The sequence below is a fragment of the Pelodiscus sinensis genome, chromosome 2 (genome assembly GCF_049634645.1).
Source record: "Pelodiscus sinensis isolate JC-2024 chromosome 2, ASM4963464v1, whole genome shotgun sequence".
NCBI classification, from domain to species: domain Eukaryota; kingdom Metazoa; phylum Chordata; order Testudines; family Trionychidae; genus Pelodiscus; species Pelodiscus sinensis.
The window spans coordinates 29,566,615-29,593,318 of NC_134712.1; the positions used below are offsets into that span (position 1 = coordinate 29,566,615).

The following is a 26,704-nucleotide window of genomic DNA, read 5'->3' on the forward strand; positions in this document are numbered from 1 at the left end:
ATATATAACACTAAATATTTGTGTCATCCCACCGAAGTCAACTCTTATGCTCGAGTTATATATCTATATATACACACACACACTTAGATATTTTGCTTAGCATGTTTACTCCCATCCTGGGAGTCTGCTTTTGCTTAAAGTAGGAGTACAGATGGGCAGAGATGTATAGTCGTTCCTGGATTCTGTGAGCAGAACAACTCTTGGTTTAATGTAGGCTGTCATAAATATTGCATCTAAATGTTAATAAAGACTAGAGTGATCCAGAATGATGTAAGCCTTAGGTCTGAAATGAAGAGAGCTGAAGTAGAATGGAAATAGAAGTATCTATCTTCATTCTCCCATCACCTGTAAAAGGACATAAAAATAGTTATACTAAGCTGATCAACTCTTTTTTGAGCTCAGAGGAGTAAACAGGTACACGGCAATATTTCAGTTATACTGCATGAAAAATCATCAGAAAACCAGAAACATTACTCATCATTAGAGTCAAGCAAATTTTTGGCCAAAACGTCTTGTCAGCAAACAATGTAACTTAAGTGACACCAAAATGTTTCTCTAATTTAAGTTGAATTCTCCAAATCTTATATTGAAAGAAGGCAAACAAAAATCCAAATAAACCAAAATGTTTCTTTTGACATTTTTTAAATGAAATGTTCTGATAGTTATTTTAATTCAAAATTACTTTTAATTTAGAAATGTCCTTCCATTTTATTTTTTTTTAAGTAAAAGACAACTTGAAATCAAATTGAAATGTTTCAGTTGGGTCAATGTTTCATTTGACTCAAAACTTTTTTTTAACTTTGATTCACTGAAAATTTTGAAAAATGTTGTTTTTGGGTTGTACCAAAAGGATACTTAACTGTATGGTTCAGAATTGTCAGTGAACCAAATCAATTATTCATACAGCTCAATTTTATATGGACATCTGGGAAATTTGCAACTCCTGAGTTGTGCTAGGTATAATAGATGAGAAAAAAATAGTTTACCTCTAGATTGTGGTATTTAGTCACAGGTGTGTGTTGAGATGGTGTGTAGGTGGTCGCATAGTGGGCACACAAGAGAGTGCCACACCGCTTTCAAGCAGGAGAGCTGAACTAGGGATGTAAAATCCTGTTTAATGAATTAACTGGTTAAATGGGAGAAGTGGAGGGTTGCTTCAGCCCTCTGGGCTAGAGCCGCACACATGTCACTGGCAGGGGCTACTCTAGCCTAGTTGCTTCCAGCCTCATGCTGAGCTGCCAGTTAATGATAATGGTTACCCATTCCCCAGGAGCAGATCCACTCAAGCTGTGCAGGCTGGGAATTGGCAGCCTTCTGTGGGGCCAGAAGCAGCAGCCGCGGGGGAAGGAGGGGGGAGATGGATCCCAAAAGATGGTGAGCACTTCCTATGAGAAGCTGAGTGCCTTGAACTCTGATACCTGCATTCTATCATGAGAACTGAGGTAGCTCAGTAGCCTACATGACTAGGCTCTTCTACTGACCGAGCAGCACAATTTCACTCCAGTTCATTTGGTAGGGAGAAGGTGATTTGATTCCCACTTACCCAATGCTGTCATTCGGGTAAGTCCAGCACTTTGAAAGCACAGCACCTTATGCTTCTGAGAACAAGAAACACTTCCCTTTTATTTGCACACCAGTCTGATTTCCATTTTTTAAAGAGACTCGACAGGTGTCAAAGGTATAAAGACAGTGTCTATTCACTTGCAGATATTTTGTACATAATTGGCAATTGCAGCAGAACTGTCCAAAATTTGCATCTAAACTGTGTTGTGACAACTTGACAGTTTTTGTTTTTGTGGAAAATAGCACCAAAACCAAAAAAATTCCAACTCTTAGCACAGGCAATTTTCATCAGATAACTAAAGAAGAGGATATTTCATCATATCTGAAAACAAATTTGTGAAATGCATCAAACAGCTGAAAAATTCATGAAAAAGACCTCAAAAAATGAGAGAGCAGTTGAGGAAGCTATTAATGATACAGTCACACAATTTTGGACTACAAAATACTTGCATGTTTCACAACTTTTAATGTGAATTTTTGTTAAGTCTTCAAAAAGAGCATTCAAAATAGTTCTGAAAGGTAAAGGATTGTAGTAAAGTATTCTATTTTTTCTGCTATATTCAGGTACTAATAGGTTTGTGATTCTTTTTATACAACTTCACAGAATTTCACATGGCCACAGCTAGTATAAATTAATGTACTCTCATCGAAGTAAATGATGTTGTGCCGATTTATACCACATGAGGAATTTTTGTGAATCTGGTTCCTTTTATCTACTATATATTTGAAAGTGTCTGTTTGTGAGTGAGCAAGTCTATTTGTACAAGAACTCCTCCTAAAGGATAAGAGCTAGGACCACCAAATTCGGTATGCTACTTCCTCTTATCACTTAAAGCACTGTAAGCGTTTGGTCATGCAGGGTGGGGCGGTTAGCTCCCCCCCACAATTCATACAGGGATGCATAAAACCATAGAGAAAACAGAATCAACAGGTAGGAGAATGGGATGTCTATAGTCCTGAGCCTCCAACTCCCAGGCACCCTTTAGGGAGGGTAGGGGGGCTTCAGCTCCCCCCCCCCCATTCATACAAGAACTCTGTTGGCTGTTCCCTTTTATCAGAGCATAAGGGGAAAGTTCACAGTTTGCTGCATTTCCCACTCTGGCTGGGGAAAGTAGGAGGCAGACAAGCCTGGACCTGCCCCAGTGGGGGGATATGTACCCTTTCCCTAGACATGCCTCCAGCAACTGCAGCAACCGTGGAGAGGTGCTTCTCACCTGTCCCCAAACTCTTCTGTAAAAGAGGGCTAGAATATTCCTCACTTCCCCAAGGCAGCCTGCATACTGAACCCCTCATCTCCAGCCCTACCCCAAAAAGCAATAATTTAAATGAAGAAAATAAAAAATTAAGGATTAAAGCAATGCTGGATAAAACGTCTAGTACTTAATACGAATATGCACAATGGATTAATTTCTGCTAACGGTTACCTCAGAGGATAAACAGGTATCGTCGAAGGACACTTTTGTAGAGGACAGATAGGTATTGGTGACAGTAATGTCTTCTAGTTCAGTGCTGAAGTGATCGGACTCCTTGATGACACTGTAGTTTAGGGCCACACTGTAACTGGTAGGTTTCTCTGACTGTTTCTTCTGGCAATTGCAGAGTTTCTTGAAAGATGCTCTGAATTTCTGGGACATGAGATTGTAAATCACGGGGTTGATGGCACTATTTAGATAAATGCAGATTCTACAAAATAACAGGAACCAATTTTCTTGGAAAGGATTGGAGAGAAAGGAGTTTACAACCACCAGCGTCCTATAGGGCATCCATAAAAATGCAAACAAGATCACAACCACAGCCAGCATCTTGGTAACCTATGGAAAACAGAAGGATACACAATGAAAAAGTAGAACATCAGTGCTCAGTGTTCTGTAGAGATGTGAATGTAAAGTTGGTATTGTCTGAACAGCTCTGAATTTGATGACGTGATCTATATCTGGGTCTCAGTTAGAATTTTGCTATTTTCTTACCACTATAATGAGCTGATCCAAATTCATTGATCCAAACTCCCCTGAACTTTCATAAAATAAGGATGATTCCTTATGGCTGGGATCCATATTATTCAATTAATATCCAGTTAATTCCCATGGAACATATTTTAGGCCTGAGTCTTTGCAACTACAGTAAACTTGCTTAATGGTGCAGTTATGCTCCTGAGAAATGCTACTTTAAGGGAAACAATATTAAGCAAATCCAATTTGCCCATTAGAATTAATGTAAATAGTGGGAGTTAGGTTCCAGGGAATTTTTTTTTCAGGAACCATAAAATATTATACACATGTACAGTAAAAGTTTTAAACAATTTAGTACTGTACAGAGCAATGATGCTTGCGAAGCTTGGTTGAAGTGGTGGAGTCACAGGGTGGAATATTTCCCAGGAAAAGTCTTGCTTCTAAATGATAAATTAGCACTTGGCAGAGCCCTCAAGGGTTAAGATGTTATTAATGTAGCTTCACTTTCTAGAGCAGGGGTCTCAAGCATCTGGCCCGCAGGCCAGTCCCGGCTGGAGTGAATGAGCAATCTAGCCCAGGACTCTTGGTGGGCCTGGGGGACCTGTCTATCACTGGTTCTAAGCCCTGCCCTTCCCTTCCATAATCTGCCTCTCCTCCACCCCACTCTCATCTGATCCATGCCACCACTAGAGCAAGGGGCTCAAACCTTGTTTCCCAAGCAGACGGCTTTGGGAATCACCAGGGATGGGCCTGGTGCCATATGACAGCAGCGATCACACCCCCAGCACACACACTTCCTGCAGCAGCAGGAGCTGCAGGGGGGTCATTTGCCATGGGGGAAGAGGACAGGGTGATGGCAGGAAGGGGAAGGGGTTTGGGGATGAGGGCCCCCAGCCCACTGGGAGTCCCAGACCAGATTGTGCAATCGCTCTGGCTGGGTCTGGCCCATGGGCTGGAGGTTTGAGCCCCCTGCTCTAGTGGTGGCATGGATCAGATGAGAGGGAGAAAACATCAGATGCACCCATGGCAGTGGCTGCAAACATTTCCCTGCACCATTCTGTCCTGCGGTTGGTGCATACAGCTGCACAGTGCCCCAGGGTGTGTGCGTGAGAGACAGGCAGAGATGCCTACCAGTGTGGTTAAGAGACAGACACAGATGCATACATCTGGGTACAGACAAGGTTGTGAATTGCCCCTTTCAGTATGCTGGTGCCAGTTCAAGTGCACTGCCCTTGTAAGTAGACCAGGAAGTTCAGACACAGGACACTATCGCTTTGATATCCTGCTTTGAGACAATTATATATGGAGTGGGGGGCTTGATGAGGAGAAATTGGGACATCCTGACATCAGCATCTGTCTGTTCCTTCCCCCATCCTCCCTGCACAGCCAGAAGGAGGCTCCCAGAAGCAGCTCCAAGGCAGAGGGCAGGAGCAGCTCAGCAGTCAAAGAAAAGGCAGCTGAACTGCAGCTGCCCAACTGCATACCTTACAGGTAATGTGGAGGAGCTAATGGGGTGGATGACTGCCAACACACCTGGATATTATAATGACATTATAAGGGAGCATTGTACAACCTTAAACAAGCATGTGCTCTAATAGATATGCAACAAAACAATGCTAACAAGGACAACACTGTGTAGGGAATTACTGTACCATAGTTAGGAATAAGTGTCTATTCCCTTGGAAAGAAAGCAACTCCTGTCTTCCCCTCAATGGTATGGAGCAGCTCCTTCTAGTGCTGACTGTGTGTGACATTTTAAAACTGAAACCAAATTACCTACTTTAATGGTTACTGTCACATAATAGCAGACTCCCAAATTCAGTACAAAGACGTCTGAGTTAGATTAGTTTCTAATAAAAAACCTAAACAATTAATTGAGACATTAAGTCCTGGTCAAGTGACTCATACATTATTTTAAAACTCTTACTGATAGCCCAAAACTTGCCAGAGAAACAGTGGGTTATCTTACAACATTATCATCTTAGAAATATCACTTATTTCACTTAAACAGACTTAGAGGGTGCAGAGCTGTTCTTAAGCATTTGCAGAATACATAGCTGTGTATGGCTAGGGCCACCACTGTGGGATGGGACAGCAAGAAGCAAGCAGTGCTGGCGCTGGTGGCCAACCCCATCCTTCTCCCTCCCCACAAGCAACACCCAGCCTCCACTCACCCGCGCCACCTTCTGGGGATAGAAGCAGGGTCATGTTTCTGGGATGTGGGGGACCCTGACCAGGCTGGGGGGCCAAGGCTGGAGGCAGGCATGGCCCTGGGAGTGGAGCCCCGGAACTCACGTAAAATGTGGGGCCAGTGGCAACTGGGACCCCCATGTGTGCGGCCGATGTCAGAGTTCTGGGCAGCAGCCGGGACCTCAGGAGACAGCTAGGAACTCACATAAGATGTGGGGTGCTGCAACATGCTCCAGATCCCATGCCTGTCTCCCTACTCCTGTCCCTACAACCCTGAGCACAGCCCCTGGCCCCTCCTCCATTTTCCCTGCCCACCCATAGGGAACCATAAATCATAAGGATGGCCCTGATTGGTGACAGAGAGCAGCTTCTGAGCTTACACGGAGCTCTTCTTCAGGTCTGGGAATGGTACTCACAGGTTATGTCTATGCTATAATAAAACACCCATGCTTTAGGACCCCAGAGACCCAGTATAACTCAAATGCATTCTGGGTGTGGCACACTGTTCTATGTAGTGGCACTTAGACCACTAAGGGTATGACCTATGAAGCCAGGCTTCATGAACTGGGCTTGTTTAGTTTGGAAAAAAGAAGATTAAGGGGGGGACATGATAGCGGTTTTCAAATATCTAAAAGGGTGTCACAAGGAGGAAGGAGAAAATTTGTTCCTCTTGGTTTCTGAGGACAGGACAAGGAGTAATGGGCTTAAAGTGCAGCAGGGGAGGTTTAGATTGGACATTAGGAAAAAATTCCTAACTGTCAGGGTGGTCAAATATTGGAATAAATTGCCAAGGGAGGTGGTGGAATCTCCCTCTCTGGAGATATTTAAGAACAGGTTAGATAGACATCTGTCAGGGATGGTGTAGATGGAGCTTGGTCCTGCCTTGAGGGCGGGGGGCTGGACTCGATGACCTCTCGAGGTCCCTTCCAGTCCTATTATTCTATGATTCTATGATTCTATGTCTACACTAGCTCGTTAATTCAAGCTAGGTAGGCAAATGAGGCGACCAGAGTTGCAAATGAAGCCCGGGATTTAAATATCCCGGGCTTTATTTGCATGTTCCCGTCCGGTCGCCATTTTGAAATTTCACTAGCCTGAACTCACTGCCGTGCGGCTACACACAGCAGTGATATGTTAATTTGAACTAAGTCCTTAGTTCGAATTAACACGCGGCAGTGAGTTCGGGCTAGTGAAATTTCAAAATGGCGACCGGATGGGAACATGCAAATAAAGGCTGGGATATTTAAATCCAGGGCTTCATTTGTAACTCCCGTCACCTCATTTGCCTACCTAGCTCGAATTAACAAGCTAGTGTAGACATACCCTTACAGAGAAAGAGAGAATAAGTTGCTCTGAGAGCTCTACAGCTGAGAGCTCACTGGCTTTTAACTCAAGCTGCAGAAGCTCATGCACTAATCTCCAGAGGTCTCACGTTAGTTCTACCTGTCAGTGTTACATCAGCACAAGCCCAAAAACCTACACTGCAATTTTATATTCCTATAGCCCGAGCTCCACAAGCTCAAGTCAGCTGATATGGACTAGCAGCGTGGGCAGACATGAGATGGGCAGTAAACACTTCATAGTTGTAGGAAAAAGGAGGGTTATTGAATTATCGATTGTTGTAATCCAGTGCCTGTTTTGACTCCATGATCTGTAGTATCTAACAGAGTTACAAATGTAAATTCCCATGCTCACCTTTTGAAGGTGTTGTGTGGGTTTCCTCTGAGGACAGACTGTAATAGGATTAGAAAAGAACTGGATAAAATTCATGGAGGTGAGGTCCATCAATGGCTATTAGCCAGATAGGTTGAAATGGTGTCCCTAGTCTCTGTTTGCCACAATCTGAGAATGAGCAACAGGAGATGGAGCACTTGATGAGTTCATGTTCTGTTCATTCCCTCTGGGACACCTTGCAGTGTCCACTGCTGGAAGACAGGATATTGGACTAGATGAACCTTTGGTCTGACCCAATGTGGCCATTCTTACGTTTTTATGAAGATTGAGAGGTCAGGTATGGACTGATTGTTTACTGAAAAGTGTTTTGTCACTTATACTTTTATCACATAAAGTTTGTTTTAAAAAACCAATGAAAAACTATTCCTTGAGGGATTCCAAAAAGTTGGAAGTAAAGTCAATAAAAATAAAAGTGAAAAACAAGGGCAGTAAAACCAAAATAACGAGTTCTTAAAATGAGTCCCACTATTCTGAATGTAGCTGATATACTAACAGTGTTTTATCGTTACAATATTTAGTGCCTTTCACCCTGTAATCTCCAAGTTATGCATTTAAAAAAGTCTGAAAAATTTATTAATAGTTAAGATGAATCTTTTGGTGATGAAGAGTTAATAATCTGGAAACACAGACACCCACCCACCCATCCCATTGATTTCAGTGGCACATCACAGAGAGTAAATCAGTCTAGAATTACATCCAGGCTACGTCTATACTGCATCCCCCTGCCGAGAGAGGGATGCAAATGAAGCACTTTGGAAGTGCAAATGAGCTCGGGATTTAAATATCCCGGGCTTTATTTGCATACTCACATTCCGACGCCGTGCCGATCAGGCTCAGTGTCGAAAGTAAAAGTAAAGTGTAGCCATGGCTCTGCTGACAGTGGGGAGCTTTTTCGACAGCTCCTGTACTCCACAAAAAATATTGAAATCCCTGGCTCATTTGCACTTCCGAAGTGCCGAGAGAGGGATGCAATCTAGACACAGCCCCAGTATGTATGTGCGAATTTAGAGGGTGAGGCTCTTCCTAGTGAATGAAGACTGTTGGCTTTTACTGTGCTTCTTTGAATATTGCTATATCTTATTGAAATAATGCATTTGTATCTACCAGACAAATTAATGAAATTTCCCGTTTCCTGCTCCATGGTGCAGTTACACATTACAACCTTTTTCAGGGTAACTGTGTAAATAAGACAATGGTACTACAGCTCCTATGACTATTCAAAATATAATTTCATTGCCTCGTAGGTAGGGATATGAATTTTTAATACCTCTGACAGAGGACTGAACTTTACTTCCATAACTCTCCTACTAACCTTAACATTGCATTTTTAATTGCTTTGTTTTTGTGTCTTTGGTTAAAGCTGTAGGGAATATACTTTTCTTGCCTGTCATAATCAGATTTTTATTATATAGAAAATATGCACTCTCATTGCCTGAGATGTTTTCTCCTGTCTGACTAGATATATTCTAAGTGTTTGTTTGATTTTTACTTATGGGTGTTGATGATAACACATCCGATTGAGAAACTTATCACTTTATAGTTATAGGCCGCTGCTTTATTTGCCTTTCTCTGGTCACAGACTTATAGCAGTGTTGCAAAATAATCTTAGCTGGCTAAAACAGACTGTTTTTAGACAGAAGGGAAAAGAAGAGAGATAGTAAAGAGAAGAAATAAAGAAGGGAGGGAAACAGACACATTGGAGGAGATGGAGGTGAAGTCTCCATGCCAGATGATGCTTGGGATTCAGAGGGAGGGACCTGATAGAGGCAGTGATGTCAGCTGGTTCCATTTCTCTGGCCTGGTGTGGTCAAGACATCTCTCAGGATTATAAAGAAGAAGATTTAAGGCCCCAGATGGTGGTGTGGGGCTGGAAACCTTAAAGCTGAAGTTTGTTCCAGGAGCCTTTTACTCCCTAAGGCTGTGTCCAGACTCAGGGGTTTTTTCGGGAAAAGTAGCCTTTTTCCGAAAAAACTTCACCTGCGTCTGGACTGCAGCCGCGTTCTTTCGAAATTAAATCGAAAGAACGCGGCTTTTCTTTCGACGGCGGTAAACCTCATTTCACGAGGAAGAACGCCTTCTTTCGAAAGTGCTTCTTTCGAAAGAAGGCGTTCTTGAATGTAAATAGGGCTTCTTCGAAAGAGAGCATCCAGACTCACTGGGTGCTTTCTTTCGAAAAAGCGGCTTGCTCTTTCGAAAGTTCCGCGTGCAGTCTAGACGCTCTCTTTCGAAAGAGGCTCTTTTGAAAGTATCTTTCGAAAGAGCCTCTTTCGAAAGAGGCTTGCAGTCTAGACATAGCCTAAGTCTCTTAAGGACCCCAAGAGGAAGTGATGGGCAGAATAGCTCATTCTCTTACTATTTTGTCCAGCATTTAGGCCTAATATCCCATTTGTACATTTTTCTGTCAACATTTGCAAGTTCAGAAGCTGTCACAATAGCTTATTACATCAATGTTATGGGCTATTATGACAGCTTATGAATTTATACCCCTTTTTATAATTGAACCCATAATAATGGTACATTTCTAGGCCTAATTATGACGGTAGACCACAGAATTTCCTGAATTAATTCTAATTTCAGACCAAATATCCTGAACTAAAGCATTTTTTTTAGAAAAAAATCTAGGATTGATTTAACAATGTGCAGTGATGAAGATTATACTACATCTCTCAGTAAATTGTTCCATTTGTTACTTACCCTCACTGTTAAAAACGTGCACCTTCTTTCTAGTTTGAACATGCCTATCTTCACCTTTTAGCCATTTGATCTTACTTTTCATTTGTTGGATTGAAGAACCCTCTCTCATCAAATTTGCACTCATCCTTTTAGACTCTGATCAAGTGACCCCTTAATCATCCCTTTATTAAATTAAACACCTACCTTCCATTATAGGCATGGCTCTTCTGTGAACTCTTTCCAGTTTATCAATTTCCTTTTTATATTGTGGACACAGCATTCTACCCCTGGTACCCGTGCCAAATATTAAGTAAATATAATCACTCTTCTTTTAATCAATAATCCCCTCAGTAGTCTAGAACAGTGGTCCCCAACGCGGTGCCTGCAGGTGCCATGGCGCCCGCTGGGGCATTTATGTGCGCCTGCCGAGTGACTAGGGCCAGCCCAAGCCATTCTTGCGCCCCGAGCCCTGGGTGCGTGGCCAGGGCCTGCTCGAGCCATTCCTGTGCTCTGGGCAGCAGGCGTGCAACGCATGCGCGGCTCTGCCCCTGGGCACACGGCGCATGTGTGGCCTTGTCCCCGGCACACTGTGCACGCAATTGGGTGCGTGGTGCCTGATGGCAGCTCTAAGGGGTGCCATGCGGCCCCTGGCCCCAGGTGCACAGTGCGTGGCGCCCCTTATAGCTGCCATCTGGCGCCCCCCCATAGATTGGCGCCCTGGGCAGCTGACCAGCTAGCCTCCCCCCCTTAATCCAGCCCTGCATGCGGCGCATGCGCAGCCCTGCCCCCGGGCGCATGGTGCATGCGTAGCCCAGCCCCAGATGCGCAACGACTGAGCGGTGCCCAGCAGCCCCAGAAGGTTGGGGACCACAGGTCTAGAATCTACCATCTTTCTTCCAATTTGTTTCTTGTTTTTCTTTTTGTGTTTGTGAGACTGAAGTCTCATTATATTTGATGTCACATTGGATTGTATAGTATTTTGAAGTTACCACGAGTGAAATCCTGGTCCCACTGAAGTCAGTAGCTAAACTTCCATTAACTTCAGTGGGGACAGAATTTCACTCCATACATCAAAATATCTTCAAAGATCCATCTTCAATCTTCTGGGTTATTACATATTTGTAGTCTTTATATTGATCACAGGAGAGCAATATGGTCCTTAAAATACTCCAGGAGGAACTGACCTTTCTTTATATTTACTATTAATTGTTCAGTCTCAAATCTGAGGTTACAATGCTATGCAGCAATTGAAAAAAAAATCAAAAGCTGATGTCAATTTCAGTTCATTTTCTTGAACACTTATGTCCAAATGATCATACAATATTGAAATAAATCTCAACGCTGAACTTGCATTATACTGCTCTTTTTTTTTCTGAGTAAAGGAAATGAGACTTTGAACTGTCAGGATTAAAAAGCATGCTTGCCAGGACACTTAGTCTTTTAATCTTCTTGATCTTACCCCAAGTCAACTTTGCAGCTTTAACTGGATCAACTGGAGTGATTTGGACACTTCTGTTTTCTCACCTACAATACCATTTAGTATGGTAATAAGATGTGAACGGTTTCCCCAAGCAGTTGTGTTTAATGAGATCATTTTGCTCCATTTTCTCTGCTCAAATTGTGCTTGAGTGCGCCTACAAACTGCATGGCCATCTTACTTCCAAATTTCTATGCCTTCGATCGTGGTGACTTGTGCAATTTCTCCAAAATTAGTCTATTTAACAGAACTGTAAAATATGATATTAATAACAGTCAAGTCAGTTTTTGTTGTAACACTGCACCCCTATTCTTCATCATGATATCATTATGATATGATTATAGCATAATTATGATGAATTTTGTCCAAGATAAGTCATGTGTTATGTCACTGGCAAAATTATGATTTGCTGAATATGATTGTCATATGTATATGCATGTATCATGTTGGTATCTGTAGTTATGAATATTTACTATGTATCTGTATTTCAAATGTAGCTACACCTGGGTGACACCCACTTTCAATCTAGGTAGCAGGTTGGGAAGGGTTTATTCAGGGTAATGAGCTATTAGGGAAAACAATAGACTGCTGGAGAATCTTATCTCCCATCTGGTGAGCCTTCCTGAGAATTCTCTAGACCAGTAAGCCTTCCTGAGAATTCTCTAGACCAGTGGTCCCCCACGTGGTGCCCGTGGGCGCTATGGCACCCACCGGGCCATTTATGTGTGCCCACGGAGCAATCTGGGCTGGCCCCGCCCCTGGACGTACGGCAGGTGCCAGCCCCGGGCTCATGGGCGGCTCCTGCCCCCGGGTCGCGGCACATGCCGGTGCCAGCCCTGGGCACGCAGCGCATGCTTGGCCCCGCCTCTAGGCCTGTGGCCCATGAGCAACCCCACCCCTGGACGCATGGTGCATGAGCGGCCCCGCCCCCAGGCACCTGGCAGCCCCAAAACATTGGGGACAACTGCTCTAGACAACCTTAAGAAATGGCTGCTATGACTCCACAAGGTCATGTGATCCAGGGCACATGATTCTGGACTTCATTTTGGAGTGTCTGTATTTATCTACACACTGATGTGAGAACTGGTTTTAGAACAAAGAGTTCCCACCAAATGCTCAAGTGATTTAAGGAAGGGGTTGACATCGGTTGTTATTCATGCCCCATACAAGAGAATTCTTGAAAACATCTGAGGAAGAAAAAATGATCTGGGGAAAATGCTAGATCCATGCTAAAGGGATTTGTAGCTTGGGTTTGAATACCTCGTGATTCCAAACTGCAAAGGAACTGTAGCTTGTGCCTTAAGAATCTGCAGTCTGCTTTTATCACTAGCTAGAGTGAGAATTTGCTAATTTATATTGTAACTTTCTAGTATTTTAGACTTAGTTTGCATTTTTATTTACTTGGTGATCTGCTTTGATCTGTTTGTTGTTACTTATAAATACTTAACGTCAATCCTTTTGTAATAAATAAACTTATTTTATGTTTTAATCTAAATCACTAAGTTTGAAATCTTAGCTCAGGGGGCAGTTGCATTTTGTCTCCACATTGAGGGATGGATGAACCTTCTGAGTCTATGTAATACAGTCTTCAGTGCAGTGCAAGATGGTATAAATTTGGGTTTCTTTTCCAGCTGGTGGTTATTTTGACTGTGGCCTCTCTATTGTTGCTTCATGCAGTGGCTGGTCAAAACCTGAATGTCATTGCATCTGGCTGTATCTCTACCTATAATAATTTATGGAGATATACCTATCTCATAGAGTTGGAAGGGACTTTGTGAGGTCATCAAGTCCAGTCCCTTGCCCTCACAGCAAGATCAAGTACTATCCCTTACAGATTTGCCCCAGATCCCTAAATGATCCCCTCAAGGATTGAGCTCACAGCCCTGGGTTTAATAGGCCAAGTGCAAACCACTGAGCTATCCCTCCCCCTGACCATACCTCTGTGAATGTCTGCGGAAGGAAAAACCGGGAATGAGGCTGTAGTTTGTCATGGCAGCACAGTGTGAGAGAGCGCCCAGGCTGGTGGATCAGAGGGCTCAGTGTCACCTAGTTCCAGGTGGTGACCCAGGCTAACCTTTCAGATCCATAATTACTCAAACTTCTCTCCAAGCAGTAGCCATGTCCAAATCCATGCCTTATTATTTGCTCACCTAAGCCCTGGTCTATACTACGGAGTCATTTTGAAATAACTCCCCTTATTTCGAAATAACAAGCGCAGTGTCCATACTATTAAGCCCATTATTTTGAAATAATGAGCTGGTTATTTCAAAATAATAACTCCTGCTTTTCATGAGGAATGATACTTATTTTGAATAGCATGAGTGTGGATACTCAGCTGCTGCTATTTTTTTTTAAAAAGGGCCTCTGGAGGCCTCTCACAGCTGCACTTATGGCTGGTTTGGCCACACCTGACGGCTGTGTCTACACTGAGCCACTTATTCCAGAAAAGCAGCCACTTTTCCGGAATAACTTGCCAGCTGTCTACATTGGCCGCTTGCTTTTCCGGAAAAGCAATGATGATCTATTGTAAAATTGTCAGTGTTTTTCCGGAAAAACTATGCGGCTCCCATTCGGGCAAAAGTCCTTTTCCGGAAAAACTATTCCGGAAAAGGGCCAGTGTAGACAACACAGTAGTCTTTTCTGCAAAAAAGCCCCGATCGCGAAAATGACGATCGAGGCTTTTTTGCGGAAAAGCGCGTCTACATTGGCCATGGACGCTTTTCCGGAAAAGCATCCTGCCAATGTAGACACGCTTTTCCGGAAATACTTATAACGGAAAACTGTTCCGTTTTAAGCATTTCCAGAAAAGGGTGCCAGTGTAGACGTAGCCGACAAGTCCAATGCTTCTCTTCTTCTGCAGAGCTTAAAGCAGCAGGCAAAAGGAAAAGGGCTTGTGGCACCAGGAGAGCTTTGCGAGCCCCATGCCACACAGCATCAATCGCTGGAGCCATGAGTGACCCCAGCGCTCCCTCTGCACTTCCCATGGCTGCCAGCACTCCCACAGCACCCTTGGATATCCCTGGCCAGGGACAAAAGAGGGTACTAGGCTGGACTGATGTGGAGTCTCATCAAGGTCTGGCGGGGAGGAGACCAACCTCCAGGATCTACGCACCAGGAGGTAGAATGCGGATGTCTACAGCCGTATGGCTGCCACCCTGGCCAACAAGAGCCACATGCAGATCATCGACCAGGTCCATAAGAAAATCAAAGAGCTCTGGCAGGCCTGCCTCTAGTCTTTCATCTGGGGGTTTGACGAGGAGTGGGCCACTGATTGGGAGGAACGCTGGGCTGACCAGGAGCAATGGAAGGCCATGTGGGACCAGCTAGAGTGTGCTCCTCCATAACTTCTGTGATGGAACGCATGGCTGCGTGCATGGAGCAGACCACCAGCCACTTCCCCCACAACTCCCTGTCCCTGCTCTCACCCCCGTTTTTCCTCCTAGTCCCCCCAGGGGCCATTAGGGCCCCCAAACATGTGGAGGTGGGATCTCTCTGGCAGCTGAAGCCTCCTGAGCTACCCAAGGAAGTGCCAGTCCCAACCCAATCCCTGAAAATATCTCCCCCGTTCCCTCTCCCGCATTCCAGATTCTTTCTCTAGTCTCTCCCATGTTGTATATCCCCCAAATAAAAAAAATCCAGAGTTGTGTTTTCCAAACAAAAAGACGTATTTATTTGCTCTGGAGGGAAGGGAGGAAAGATGGGAAGGGTAGGGGAGGAAAGGCATATGGGGGCAATGCAGGGATACATTGTGGAGAGGCCTGGGAGAGAGTCTCACAGCTGGCCTTGGCTGAAACTCTCCCTCAAGTCTTTCCAGATGAGCTCTTCTGATGGCAATGGTGTCCAGCTGCTCGTAAGCCCTGGCCAGATGATTAGCCTCTGCCCTCCCACCCTTGCAGCAAAGTCTCCCCCTTGCTCTCACATAGGGGATGTTGTGCTCACTGAGGTCCAGACAGGTGAGGAGACTCCTGAAACTTTCCTTCAAGCAGCCGAATGCACACTCCACCCCCACGCAGCACCTGCTGAGCCTGGCATTGAAATGCTCTTTTGGTGGGGTTCAGGCTGCTCGTGTAAGGCTTCATCAGGCAGGGGAACAAGGGGTAGTCTGAATAGCCCAGGATGCACATGGGCACGTCCACATCCCTGCCCCCATTGTGAGGTCAGGGAAAGAAGTGCCAGAGTGCATCTTTTGGAGGAGGCAGGAGTTCTGGAAGATGCAGGTATCCGATGTTAATGACCATGAACTATCCCTTGTGGTCCACCAGGGCCTGCAGCATCATTGAGAAGTACCCCTTTCTGTTTATATAGTCTGAGGCACAATGGTCGGAAACCAGGATAGGGATCTGAGTGCCACCTGTGGTCCCCCCCTCCAATTGGGAAGCCCATGGTGGCAAAGCCATCCACAAATGGATTGATATTGTCCAGAGTGATGACCTTCCACAGCAAGATGTTGTTGATGGCCTTTACTAACTGCAGAAGCATGGTCCTGACTGTGGTTTTCCCCACTCCAAATTGCTTTCCAATGGAGTGGCAGTTGTCCAGCATGGCGAGCTTCCGTAGGGTGATGGTGACATGCTTCTGCAGGGGGCTGGTGATCTGAACCAGGCATGAAGACCCTCTGCATGCGGAAGTTCTGGAGCCACCACTGGTCATCTCACAGTTGCAGGATGATGCCGTCCCACCAGTCAGAACTGGTCCCCCGCTGCCAGAAGCAGTAGTCCATGGGGTCTTACGGTTTGAGCTGGTCATTGTCGTGTTGAAGCAGCATGTGAGCAGTTTGAATGAGGCACAGCACAAGGTCTGTGAGCCTGGCACTGCCTTGCAGCAGCTCTGGCTCCATGCTGGAAGTTCTGTAACATCAGCAAAAGCAACCAGAGCACACAGGGTGAGTTTGATGTCCCGTGAGGGGGGAGGCAGTAGGAATGCTGTGTGAGCACATATCCCAACTAGCCTCAGCAAGCAGCCACAGGAAGTGTCCAATCTCCTGGTACCCACCCCGGAGTGCTTCCAGGGGCTTTAAATCCGATGCAGGCTCCAATCAGTGTGGATGCGCTATTTTGAAATAATTCTGAGCTATATTGATGGTGCCTTGTAGTGGGGATGTGCTGTTTTTAAATTATTATTTTGAGAATTATTTCAATTTTACTTATTTTGAAATAATTTCCTAGTGTAGACATGCCCTAAATGTGGAATGCATTGCTTCAGCTAATGAGCTACATCATTTTCTTGTGGCAAGTATTGCTGAAACCCCATCTGATATAAATATTAACATCTTCATTAGCTACCACATGAATCTTGCAAAATCTGGAAAAATAACTGGGGCTAAGCATATGCTTAAAGTTTAGCTTAAATTAGTTGCTGGATCAGTTAGAGGGCTCAGGAGTGAGGCCAAATTGTGATTCCATCCTGGAAGGAGAAAATGTCAAATTTGCGCTGTATTCCACAATAGGTCTCCTCTCTATAAAGAATGACATACTTAATTTCTGGCTAAGCCCTGGATCAAAAGGAATTAGAATGTCTGTATAGCTAAGAGATTGTGAATGGGATTCTGTTCATTCCTGGAACAGGCAGGGCAAGTATGTAGTCTCGGGAGGAAGCCCAAGGAAGAGGAAGATTGAGAAGTTAAGTGTTTCAGAATAAATTGGAAACGGCATCTCATATAGCCTGGAATGTCACTGCAAACTATACTGTAGGTTTCATTTGCAATAATTGCAGGCCAAATTCTTCTTTATTAAACCTGAATAACCTGCAGTAAATTCACTGATTTTAATAGAGTAATGTTAGCTTTATTCTGGTGTGAGTAAGTGCATGTCTGCACCTGGGTATTCAGGAAAGTTAAAAAGAATCAGCTGAACATTAGAGTTGTCAAATGATTAAAAAATTAATTGCAATTTATGGTGAGATTAAAAAATACAGGTTAAAGCTCTCTGGTCCAGCACCCTTGGGACCTGACTGGTCCCATACAAGGGAATTTGCTCTTGCTGGGAGGAGGGGCGGTCCGTTTTCCCCTGTGGCTCCTGCTGCCAACTGGGCTCCACACTCCATCCAGCGGCTCTGCTGCCATCAGGGGCTCTCCCTAGTGGCCCTGCTGCTGCCCGGGACTCCACGTGCTCTCAGCCCTGTAGTCTGGCAATGCTCCTGGCCCCACAGTGTCATCCCAACGATGCTGGGACATTGCTGGACTAGGGAAGTCCAGATTACAGAGTTTCAATTTGTAGCAATTAATCTCAGTTTTCATTGCACTGATAAACAATAATAGAATACCATTTATTTAAATACTAGAAGACTTACCCAGTATTGCTTAGGTTCTTCAGGGCAGGGGGCTGGTGGTATGGGGGGGGGAGGGTGCAGGAGTCAGGGCAGAGGCTTGGGGATGTGGAAGGCTCAGGGCAGGAGGCTGGAGGTCGGGGGGGGGGGACAGGAGTTAGGGTTGGGGTTGAAGCGGGGCTCACAGCAGGGAGTGCAGGGTACAGGACTCCAGTCTGTGGGTGAGTGGGGGCTCAGGGCAGAGGGTGGAGGTGCAGCAGTCAGAGCAGGGAGTTGGAAGAAAAGGGGGGGCTCAGGAGTGAAGGTGGAGGTAGCTGCAGCTTCTCCCTGAGGCCAGACAGGGACAGTGGAGGCTGCACATTCTGCCTGTCAGCTTCTCTCTGGGTTGTGGGGAGGGCTGCTGGGAGCAGGGAGGGGACATGCCGGCCACCTACCGGTATTCCCTGGGGACAGCCCACAGAGGTAGCATAGCTGCTGGCAGATGCTTCCCAAGGCAGGCTGAGGTATTGGGGATCATGCTGCTGGTCAGCAGTTGCTCATTGGTGTGCTTGCTGCCCCTCTGTGGTCATTTGTGTCCCTCCTGTGCTTGCTACCCCCCTGTGGTCAGGCATGAATATAACTGTCCCTCCTATCAAAACCCTCCATTTCTGTTTGATACAGAATAATCACATTCTACGTACATCTCATTATCCTGGCACAAGCAACCCTGACCTTGCTTTAAGCTATGATAAGAGGAGACTGCAAATGAAATTTGGTGGTCCTAGCTCTTACTGTTTAGGAGAGGTTCTTGAACAAACAAGCTCACAGATGGACAGAAAGATGGACAGACAGATGCACATATCTAAAATGTACAGTGAAGCTTTTTGGATATTTTATGACATTTTCAAATATATCAATTTCAATTGCAACAGCATACAAACTGTATAGTTCTCGCTTTATTATTTTTGATTATCAATATTTGCACTATAAAAAGACAAAATGAATAGCTTTTTTCAATTCTCCTCTTATAAGTATTGTAGTGCAATCTCTTTATCATGAAAGTGCAAATTAAAAATAAAGATTTTTTTAATATAACCATACTCAAACACAACAGTGTAACACTTTAACATCTACAATTAACCTCGTTATCTCTAGCCTTATTCTGGCCTGCATATTTATACCTGCCTCTGGAAATTTCCACTACATGTATCTGACGAAGTGGGTCTTTGCCCAGGAAAACTTATGCTCCAATACATTTGTTAGTTTATAAGGTTCCACGGGACTCCTTGTCACTTTTGCAGATCCAGACTAATATGGCTACCCCTCTGATACAAGTTCATTGAGTCCTATTTCTTGTTCAGCCAATTGCTAAAACAAACAAGTTTGTTCAAATGTATGGGAGATAATACTGTTTGCTTCTTATTTACAATGTCATCCGAAAGGCACTTAAGACAAAGTGCAGAGTAGGTACCAATGTGAGATTCTAAAGATAGCTACAGCATTGAATCCAAAGTTTAAGAATCTGAAGCGTCTTCCATATCTGAGATGGAAGAGGTTTGAAATATGCTCTCAGAAGCCTTAAATGAACCACAGTCTGATGCATAAACTACAGAGCCATACCACCAAAAAAGAATGTCAGCCTTTTGTTGGCAGTATCTGACTCAGATGATGAAAATGAACATACATCAATCCATACTGCGTATTGATCAATATCGAGCAGAAGCAAATCCTTTGGAATGGTGGTCAAAGCGTCAAGGGAATAAAATGTTGAATATATCTGTCATATAAATGCCTTGCAATGCCAACTACAACAGTGCCACATGAACCCCTATTTTCTCTTTTATGTGACATTATAGCTTTAAGTCCCATAAATGTAAACAAATTTGTTTGTCTTAGTAACTAGCTGAATAAGTAGTAGGACTGAGTAGACTTATAAGCTTTAAAGTTTTATATTGTTTTGGTTTTGGGTGCTGTTATGTAAAATATAATTCTACATTTGTAAATTGCACTTTCATGATACAGAGACTGCATCACAGGTTGAATCTCTCTAGTCCAGCAACATCTATGGTTTGGAATGATTTTAGTTAGTCAGATGTCCACTTATCATGGGTGTGCCGCAGTCCCATAAAGTTTGTTTACAGCCAACAGTCCTGGCTCTTAATGTTCTGTACTGTTGTTTAGCTCTAATTTACCCCTAAATGTCTCCTAAGAGCCCAGTAATCAGTGGGAGTGTTGGTGATGTTGGGAGAGAAAAAAACACTTCCCATTTCATATAATCCAATTTTACTACCTTGATACTTCTGATTCTCCAGTCATTTGTAGAGTGTTCTTGGAAAAATGTGGTAGATTTTCTCATGTAAAAACATTTCAGGTCTTCTTTTTACCACATAAAAATAGTAATAAATAAATAAATTAATTAATAATAATACCAATGTTCTCTATCCCTGGCTTGTTCACTCCATTAGTGTTGCCTTTTAGCATTAGTTACAGGCTTGAAAGAGCATCCAGGACTGTCTGAGCAAGTATGCATTCACCTTGCAAATTATTCCACTACATTTCCTATCTGTTGGGTTAACTCTTATACTCGGAGCTGAAGCTGCTCGCACTCTGGGGATCAGCGTCTATTCTGTTGCATCAGTGCAACACCAATGAAGAGACTAGAGATGTACTGATATAAATGAGGGCAAAATCTGACTCTTAAAGCTCGATTCTGCCCTCACATATGCAGGTGTAACACCCATTGACATCTGTGGGAGTTTTCCCTTGGTGTGTCTTGGACTTTATTTAGATTGTAAACTTTTTGAGATAGGCACTGTTTTCCCATATGATTTTGCAGCATTAAGCACATTTTGGATGCTATCATAATATAAATATTATGAATAATATTAATAGTGCCACCTTATCATTCTCCTGTCTACATACAGCACTACTTGCAAACACTAGATTTACTGAAAACGCAGCTACAATAACCCAAGAAGTTGACAGTCTCCATGAAGAGCCCTCTCTTCATAAAACAGAAAATAAATGTTATATATGCTATAAATTGTCATTTTAATTTTTTAATATGAGAAGAACCATTGTCCGAAATGCTAAATAAAAAGACCATTCAATTTTTTGAAAGGACACTAAACAATACAAAGCACACATTTGCAAGCATGTGGATTTACCCTTCATAATGATAACTTGAAAAATAGTATTAATTGCTAGATGAAACAAACTGAACTACTACTCACCTAAATAACCAATCTCACGAGATATATGTAAACAATTACAAATTACGGAAAAGAAAGAACAGTTTGTCTTTTTCTTAACCTGGGATCTCTCAATCTGTACATGTTTACATCTCTGCTAACAGGCTCAATTAACCTGTGGGGTGAACATTAATCCCACAGCAGGAAAAAGAACCTCATAAATAGCAACAGTTTACACAAAGAACTATGAAAATCTCATGTTTAGATGCCTTATCCCTAACCACAAGGATGCAGATGGACTTGAGCATTTCAAAAGAGATCACCGCTTCTGGCATAATACCTACAAAAATTATGCTACCTTTGCTGAAACATCCCTTTTAGTCAGAACTGTGACTCAAAAGCATGAGGCTTCTGAAAACTATTTGTTATTAAAGCAGGGTAGTGTGGAGGAATTGGGTACCCACAGTTTAATGAAAAGATAAAGCATGATCAATGGGAGTGTAAGGTGCCCTGCACTTCTCAGGATTGGCACCTAAAATGTTAGATGGCACAGGAGAGATGAGTATTGTGTGTAATTATGAAGATGGTTGGTAGACTTACACCTCTGTGCTATTTTAGCATATATGCCAATGTATAATAAATATGATAAAATCTATTAATCAAATTTAAAGCATCAAATACCTTCAGAATATTTACCTATTAATTATATGATAAATTGAAATAATAATAGTCATTAGCCTTTGTATAGAATTTCCCCCTACAGATCTTTAGAAAAGTAAATATTATCTTTATAACAGAGATGGGGAAACTGAGTCACAAAAAGTAATAACTTCTCTCGTCACACAGTGACCCATTAATACAACAAGTTTTAAAACAGGACTTAGGACATCCAGTTTAGTATCCTATCTTCAGATTTCAAAAATAACTCTGGAATTATAGTGCATTTGTCCAATTTATTCATACGTCAAAGTATAGTTTTTTTCTTAATGTTTCATTTTGACAGTACCTAGTTGATTTCTTGAAATGCCATAAAAAGACACTTGACTGTCTTTCAAAACTGCTTTCTGTGGGAGTAGGCAAACATTTATAGACATGCTGGAAAAACCAGTTTACTGAATGAAATGCTCTAATCACATCTCTGCACTGGTAGATTTTATTGGGGGGAGAGGGGAAGGGTTGTGTGCCTTAATTGAAATAAAAGATATAAAGCACATTTTTGATATTTTCATGAATTTTAAGCAAATCTCTTTACTTGTTCAATTGTCTTAAGAAAAAGCTAAAGAGAGCATGTGTGTATGTGTAAATATCATATTTAAATACATTTCCTACCTGCCTTCTAGAAGCAATAGTGCTACTGAAACCCCTGTTGTTCATCTTGGAATTCATAGTCTTGTTTTGGTGAGTTGAGTTGCTTCTCCGTTTCTTAGGGTTTTCTTTTGGATCTGAAGGGATGGGATTCAGAAACAATATTCTGGCAATGAGTCCATAGAGGACAGTGGCCAATATCATTGGCACAACATAAAATATGCCAAAGTCCATCATGTATATAGGGGAGTAGTAGCTCCTGGATACCTTGTAGCCACAAGAAACAATTATAGTATCTTTGTAGACTACTGTGTTGAGATCTAGCAGAAAAAACCAGAGGGTACAGTATATGGAAGTGAAAGCCCAGACAAAAATAATGATCTTTTTGGCTCTTGAAAAAGTACATAGGAATTGAGCTTTGATTGGGTGGCAGATGGCTATATATCTCTCCACAGTGAAGGCGGTGATGGAACAAGAAGAAGCATTGATGCCTAGGTACTGGAAATACGTAATGCAGAGACATCCCACGTAGCCGTAGACCCAGGACCCATACAGGCTCTCGGTGATGTTGGGAAGTCCTGCAGCCACCAGCACCATGAGATCAGCCACAGCCAGACTTACCAGGTAGCAGTTGGTGGGGGTCCTCATGTGTTTGGTCCTGAGGACCACCAGCACCACCATGATATTTCCTACTATACCCAGTCCACAGATGAGGAGAACCAAGAAAATCGTAACCACTTGGTACTCAGTAGTGATCACCTCTTGGCTTGGCAGCAGCCCTGTTTGGTTCTGTTCATCCCCTGTGCTGTTCTCCATCTTCACCAGCTTAAAGCTGCTTCTGCTGGACGATGCTCTCAGCACATTTTTTTTTAATCTCCCTGCAAAAAAGTTAAACACAGTGGAGAGTGGATGCTGCACAGCCCCATGGCACAGTCTCCATAAGATTACAGTCCACGCACAAGCTGCCTTTGCTCCAAAACTCCTGTTTTTTTCCCCCAATTACCAGAGGTAGGTCCCCCTCTAATCCTATTTCATTAACACAGGATAAAAAGCTGGTTCTTTGAACCTGGTCTGAGACACTCATGTGAATGAATGCAGCTAGAGATTTCTCTCTGCAGAGCAGAAGGGGAAAGGGAGGGGAAGACAGAGTCTTTTCCCTTCACTGACAGATCGCCAGCTAGCTAATACAATGAATGGGACAGTACCACCCAATATTACCAGATTTTACCATCCCGGCTTTTCAGGGAGCAATCACAATGTAAAGGTAGGCAAGACAAGAATGAGGAAGCAAAGAGGGGAAGTTCAGTCATGCCCATCAGAATTCCTATCCCTTTACGCTGGATTGCCACTCTGCAGTGTGATGACTACTGTCAGTTTGTGTATTCCTCAGCACTATACAATTTGCAACAAAATATACATTTTTACATTCTGATTTCCTATATATCCCTGAGGCAGGGTACACTTACCTTTTGCTTGGCTGGGTTCTCAGAGTGCTTGTTTCATCACAATGGGTGCAATGAAAAGTGTCCCAACTTTTGAAACCTGCAGAAACCCTGTCGTACACTTTAGTCCACAAACATTTTGCTTCACAATGGCTTGGTCACCAGGCTGTGTAGTCCTCTCACTTCCTAAACACTCCCAGTTAACATGTCATCACAAATTATCCCCTGTGAGAGCACACGCGCGCGCACACACACACACACACACACACACACACACACACACTTCACTGATTCATAGTCTTCTTTCCCTTGAAGAATCTCCTCTGGTAACACAATCCTTAGTTAGGAAGAGTAAAACCATGCACAAAACAAGGAATCAGCATGTATCATCTCTTTCAGATCTACTAATGAAAAATCTAAACAGGGCTGCTAGTAATAGCATTCCCTAACCAAACTGCACCTGGAAAATGTATGCAGTGCTCCTGGCTCTGTAACGTACTATGAATCTTCACGTTTTACAGAGAGTGGGTAGCAAATCCTTCAACAGTATTCACTTAAAGAGATACTACCACCTTTATCAGATGTTTTCAATTCATTATTTTACCTACTTCTGTTTTTAACAGCACATTAGACGCCTGCAACTCTTTTGAAATCCATTTTCTATTTTTCCATTTATGGCAATGTGTGGATTGATTTTGTTTTGTGTTTTTCTGAAATTTCAAGGATTAAAAAGAAATAAAAAAATATAAATATTGAAAGATGCTTTGGATTTCAAAACAGATTTTGATTTTAAAGCGTGATTATTAACACAGGCAGAATACGTGACACAGAAGAATGCTTTTAAAAAAATAGTATTTTAAAGTAGGCCTGGGAAAAAATAGTTACAAAAATAAGACTCTTAAATCTTAGCTGAAATTTGAATCAAACCATTTTTGAGGTTTGAAGGTCAATTTACTTAGTCCAATATTTTTCTATAAAATGGTTCAATGCATACAGGAGTCATTAACCCTTTTTGTGTCACCAGCTGCTACTCCTTTCTACCAGCATTCTTTTCAGCAGGATACCTGAGCACACATCAGTTGAAGTATTGCTGACATCACTCTGTGTACATACCATCTGTGTACATATCATGTGGAAAGATGGCCAAAAGGACCTCAATGACTTAGGAACACAAGTCCCTCTTTGTCCTTTGTAGTGATATTATGGAACAGTTGACCAGATTTTCCCAGTATACACTAATACAAATATGTGGTATGGTAGAGCAGTAGATGTAGAAGAACAAACTTGGAAAAACCTGCTGTATGGATGCAAATTGAGCATCCCAATCATAGGCTCAAAATTCACAGGTAAAAGACACAGTGTAGACAGGGCCCGAGGAAAAAAATTAGACTGTAGACTTGTTACTAGTGGCAAAAATACACAATCCAACTTGGCTCCCAGATCTTGTGCTAGGTTTTGGGGGCCGGAAATCAGAAAAATCCTAATCTTTTTACTTACCATTGCTGGGATTTTAATACCAAATTTATCTTTTTATAGCCCATTTTTCAGAGGAGTACCTTACTTTTCCCTCTCTTGGCAACTTCTATTTGTTTGTTTTTTTTCAAATTCTTTTGAAACATTTATAGCCAATGAAGTCTTTGATTTATGCACTGGTAACTAAGAGATTTTTCTTGACCATATTTTTCACACCCTTCCTACTTTTTAGAGTTCTTGGTAGAAATCAGCTACTAAGACGTTTCACATTCATGGTATACAAGAGAATCAGTTCCAGGATCATCATAAGCTTTGCTTCAATACATCTGAACTGAAGGGGTATGTCTTTTCAAACTGCCTAAGAATGAGGTTAAAGAAATGAGATTATAAACATCAAAAATATAAAATGATTCAATAGTGATAAGTGCTTTAGAGAGATAATAGAACTATCACATCACAGCTGTGGGGGGAAAAAAGCCCAAACAAAGCCAGACACTGGAAATTCAAAAAGGATTTTACCTGAAAAGTTATGGCCAAATGTTTCCTTTGAACATCCTAAAAACAATGAGAAGATATAATTCTTCACAATTAAAAGGCTAGAAAGAATGACTATATTTAGTTCCTGGAAACTGCATTCTGGTAGGATTTTTAAAAAAATGTCACAAATGAATGATCAATAATTGATATTGAAGATATTGTAGATTAAAAAGGATGGCTGAAATGTCACTTACATGCCCACATTTGCTAGAATGTGATTATAAATGTAAGAATACATCCTTAGTGCTCCCTTGTCAACATATATTGATATTCTAGAAATGTTTTGAGGGCTGAAAGCTTGTAAAGAGGTTATGATATTAATGAATATCTCCTATGCCTTGCATAGCCCCATACAGATGAGTCAGAATTCCAGAGACTATTGTCAGCAGCAATAATGATACTGCAAAGGTTTGAGACCTTTGTATACACCCACATGTAAACATATTTCTTTTATACACAAACATAGGGTGAAGAAATGGGGATTTCTATGGGAAAAATATTTCTCCAAACTTTTCATATACCAGGGATAATTTAAGGTGAGCATTTTCTTTATTTCTTTATGATGTATAAAGGTCAGAAAATTGTTTGTTTGGTTTATTGCTTTTACATTAGATGGATCAGGTCTTGTCTTACAGACATCAGTCTGGTCCTTTCTCCTTGGAAGATGGAATTCTGTTTGTTGGGTAGAGATTTTCCATCTTAAGTCTGTTTGAAGGGTTTAAATGGGAGATAATGAGCCATGTAAAGAATATTGGCCCCAGTTATTATGCATAAAAAGTGCATATATCAGGTGTGGTATACAGTTTTTACCCCTGACCTTTTAAGAGCAGTTCCTTAACCCCTGTTAGCCCCACACCACAACCGCCCATTAGTTTTTACTATAAAATGACATTCTCCATGGAGAGTGACCTCACACATACAGATTAT

General features: G+C 42.5%; 1 protein-coding gene across 1 annotated transcript; it reads right to left on the reverse strand.

Annotated features, from left to right (window-relative positions):
* Positions 1-2,966: 2,966 nt before the first annotated feature.
* Positions 2,967-23,170, reverse strand: TRHR (thyrotropin releasing hormone receptor). Its single transcript, XM_006113021.3, has 2 exons — positions 22,350-23,170; positions 2,967-3,374 (listed from the first exon to the last, which is right to left on the reverse strand). Exons 1-2 carry the CDS (start codon positions 23,139-23,141, stop codon positions 2,967-2,969), a joined length of 1,200 nt encoding a protein of 399 aa, XP_006113083.1. The 5' UTR covers positions 23,142-23,170.
* Between the last annotated feature and the right edge of the window lie 3,534 nt (positions 23,171-26,704).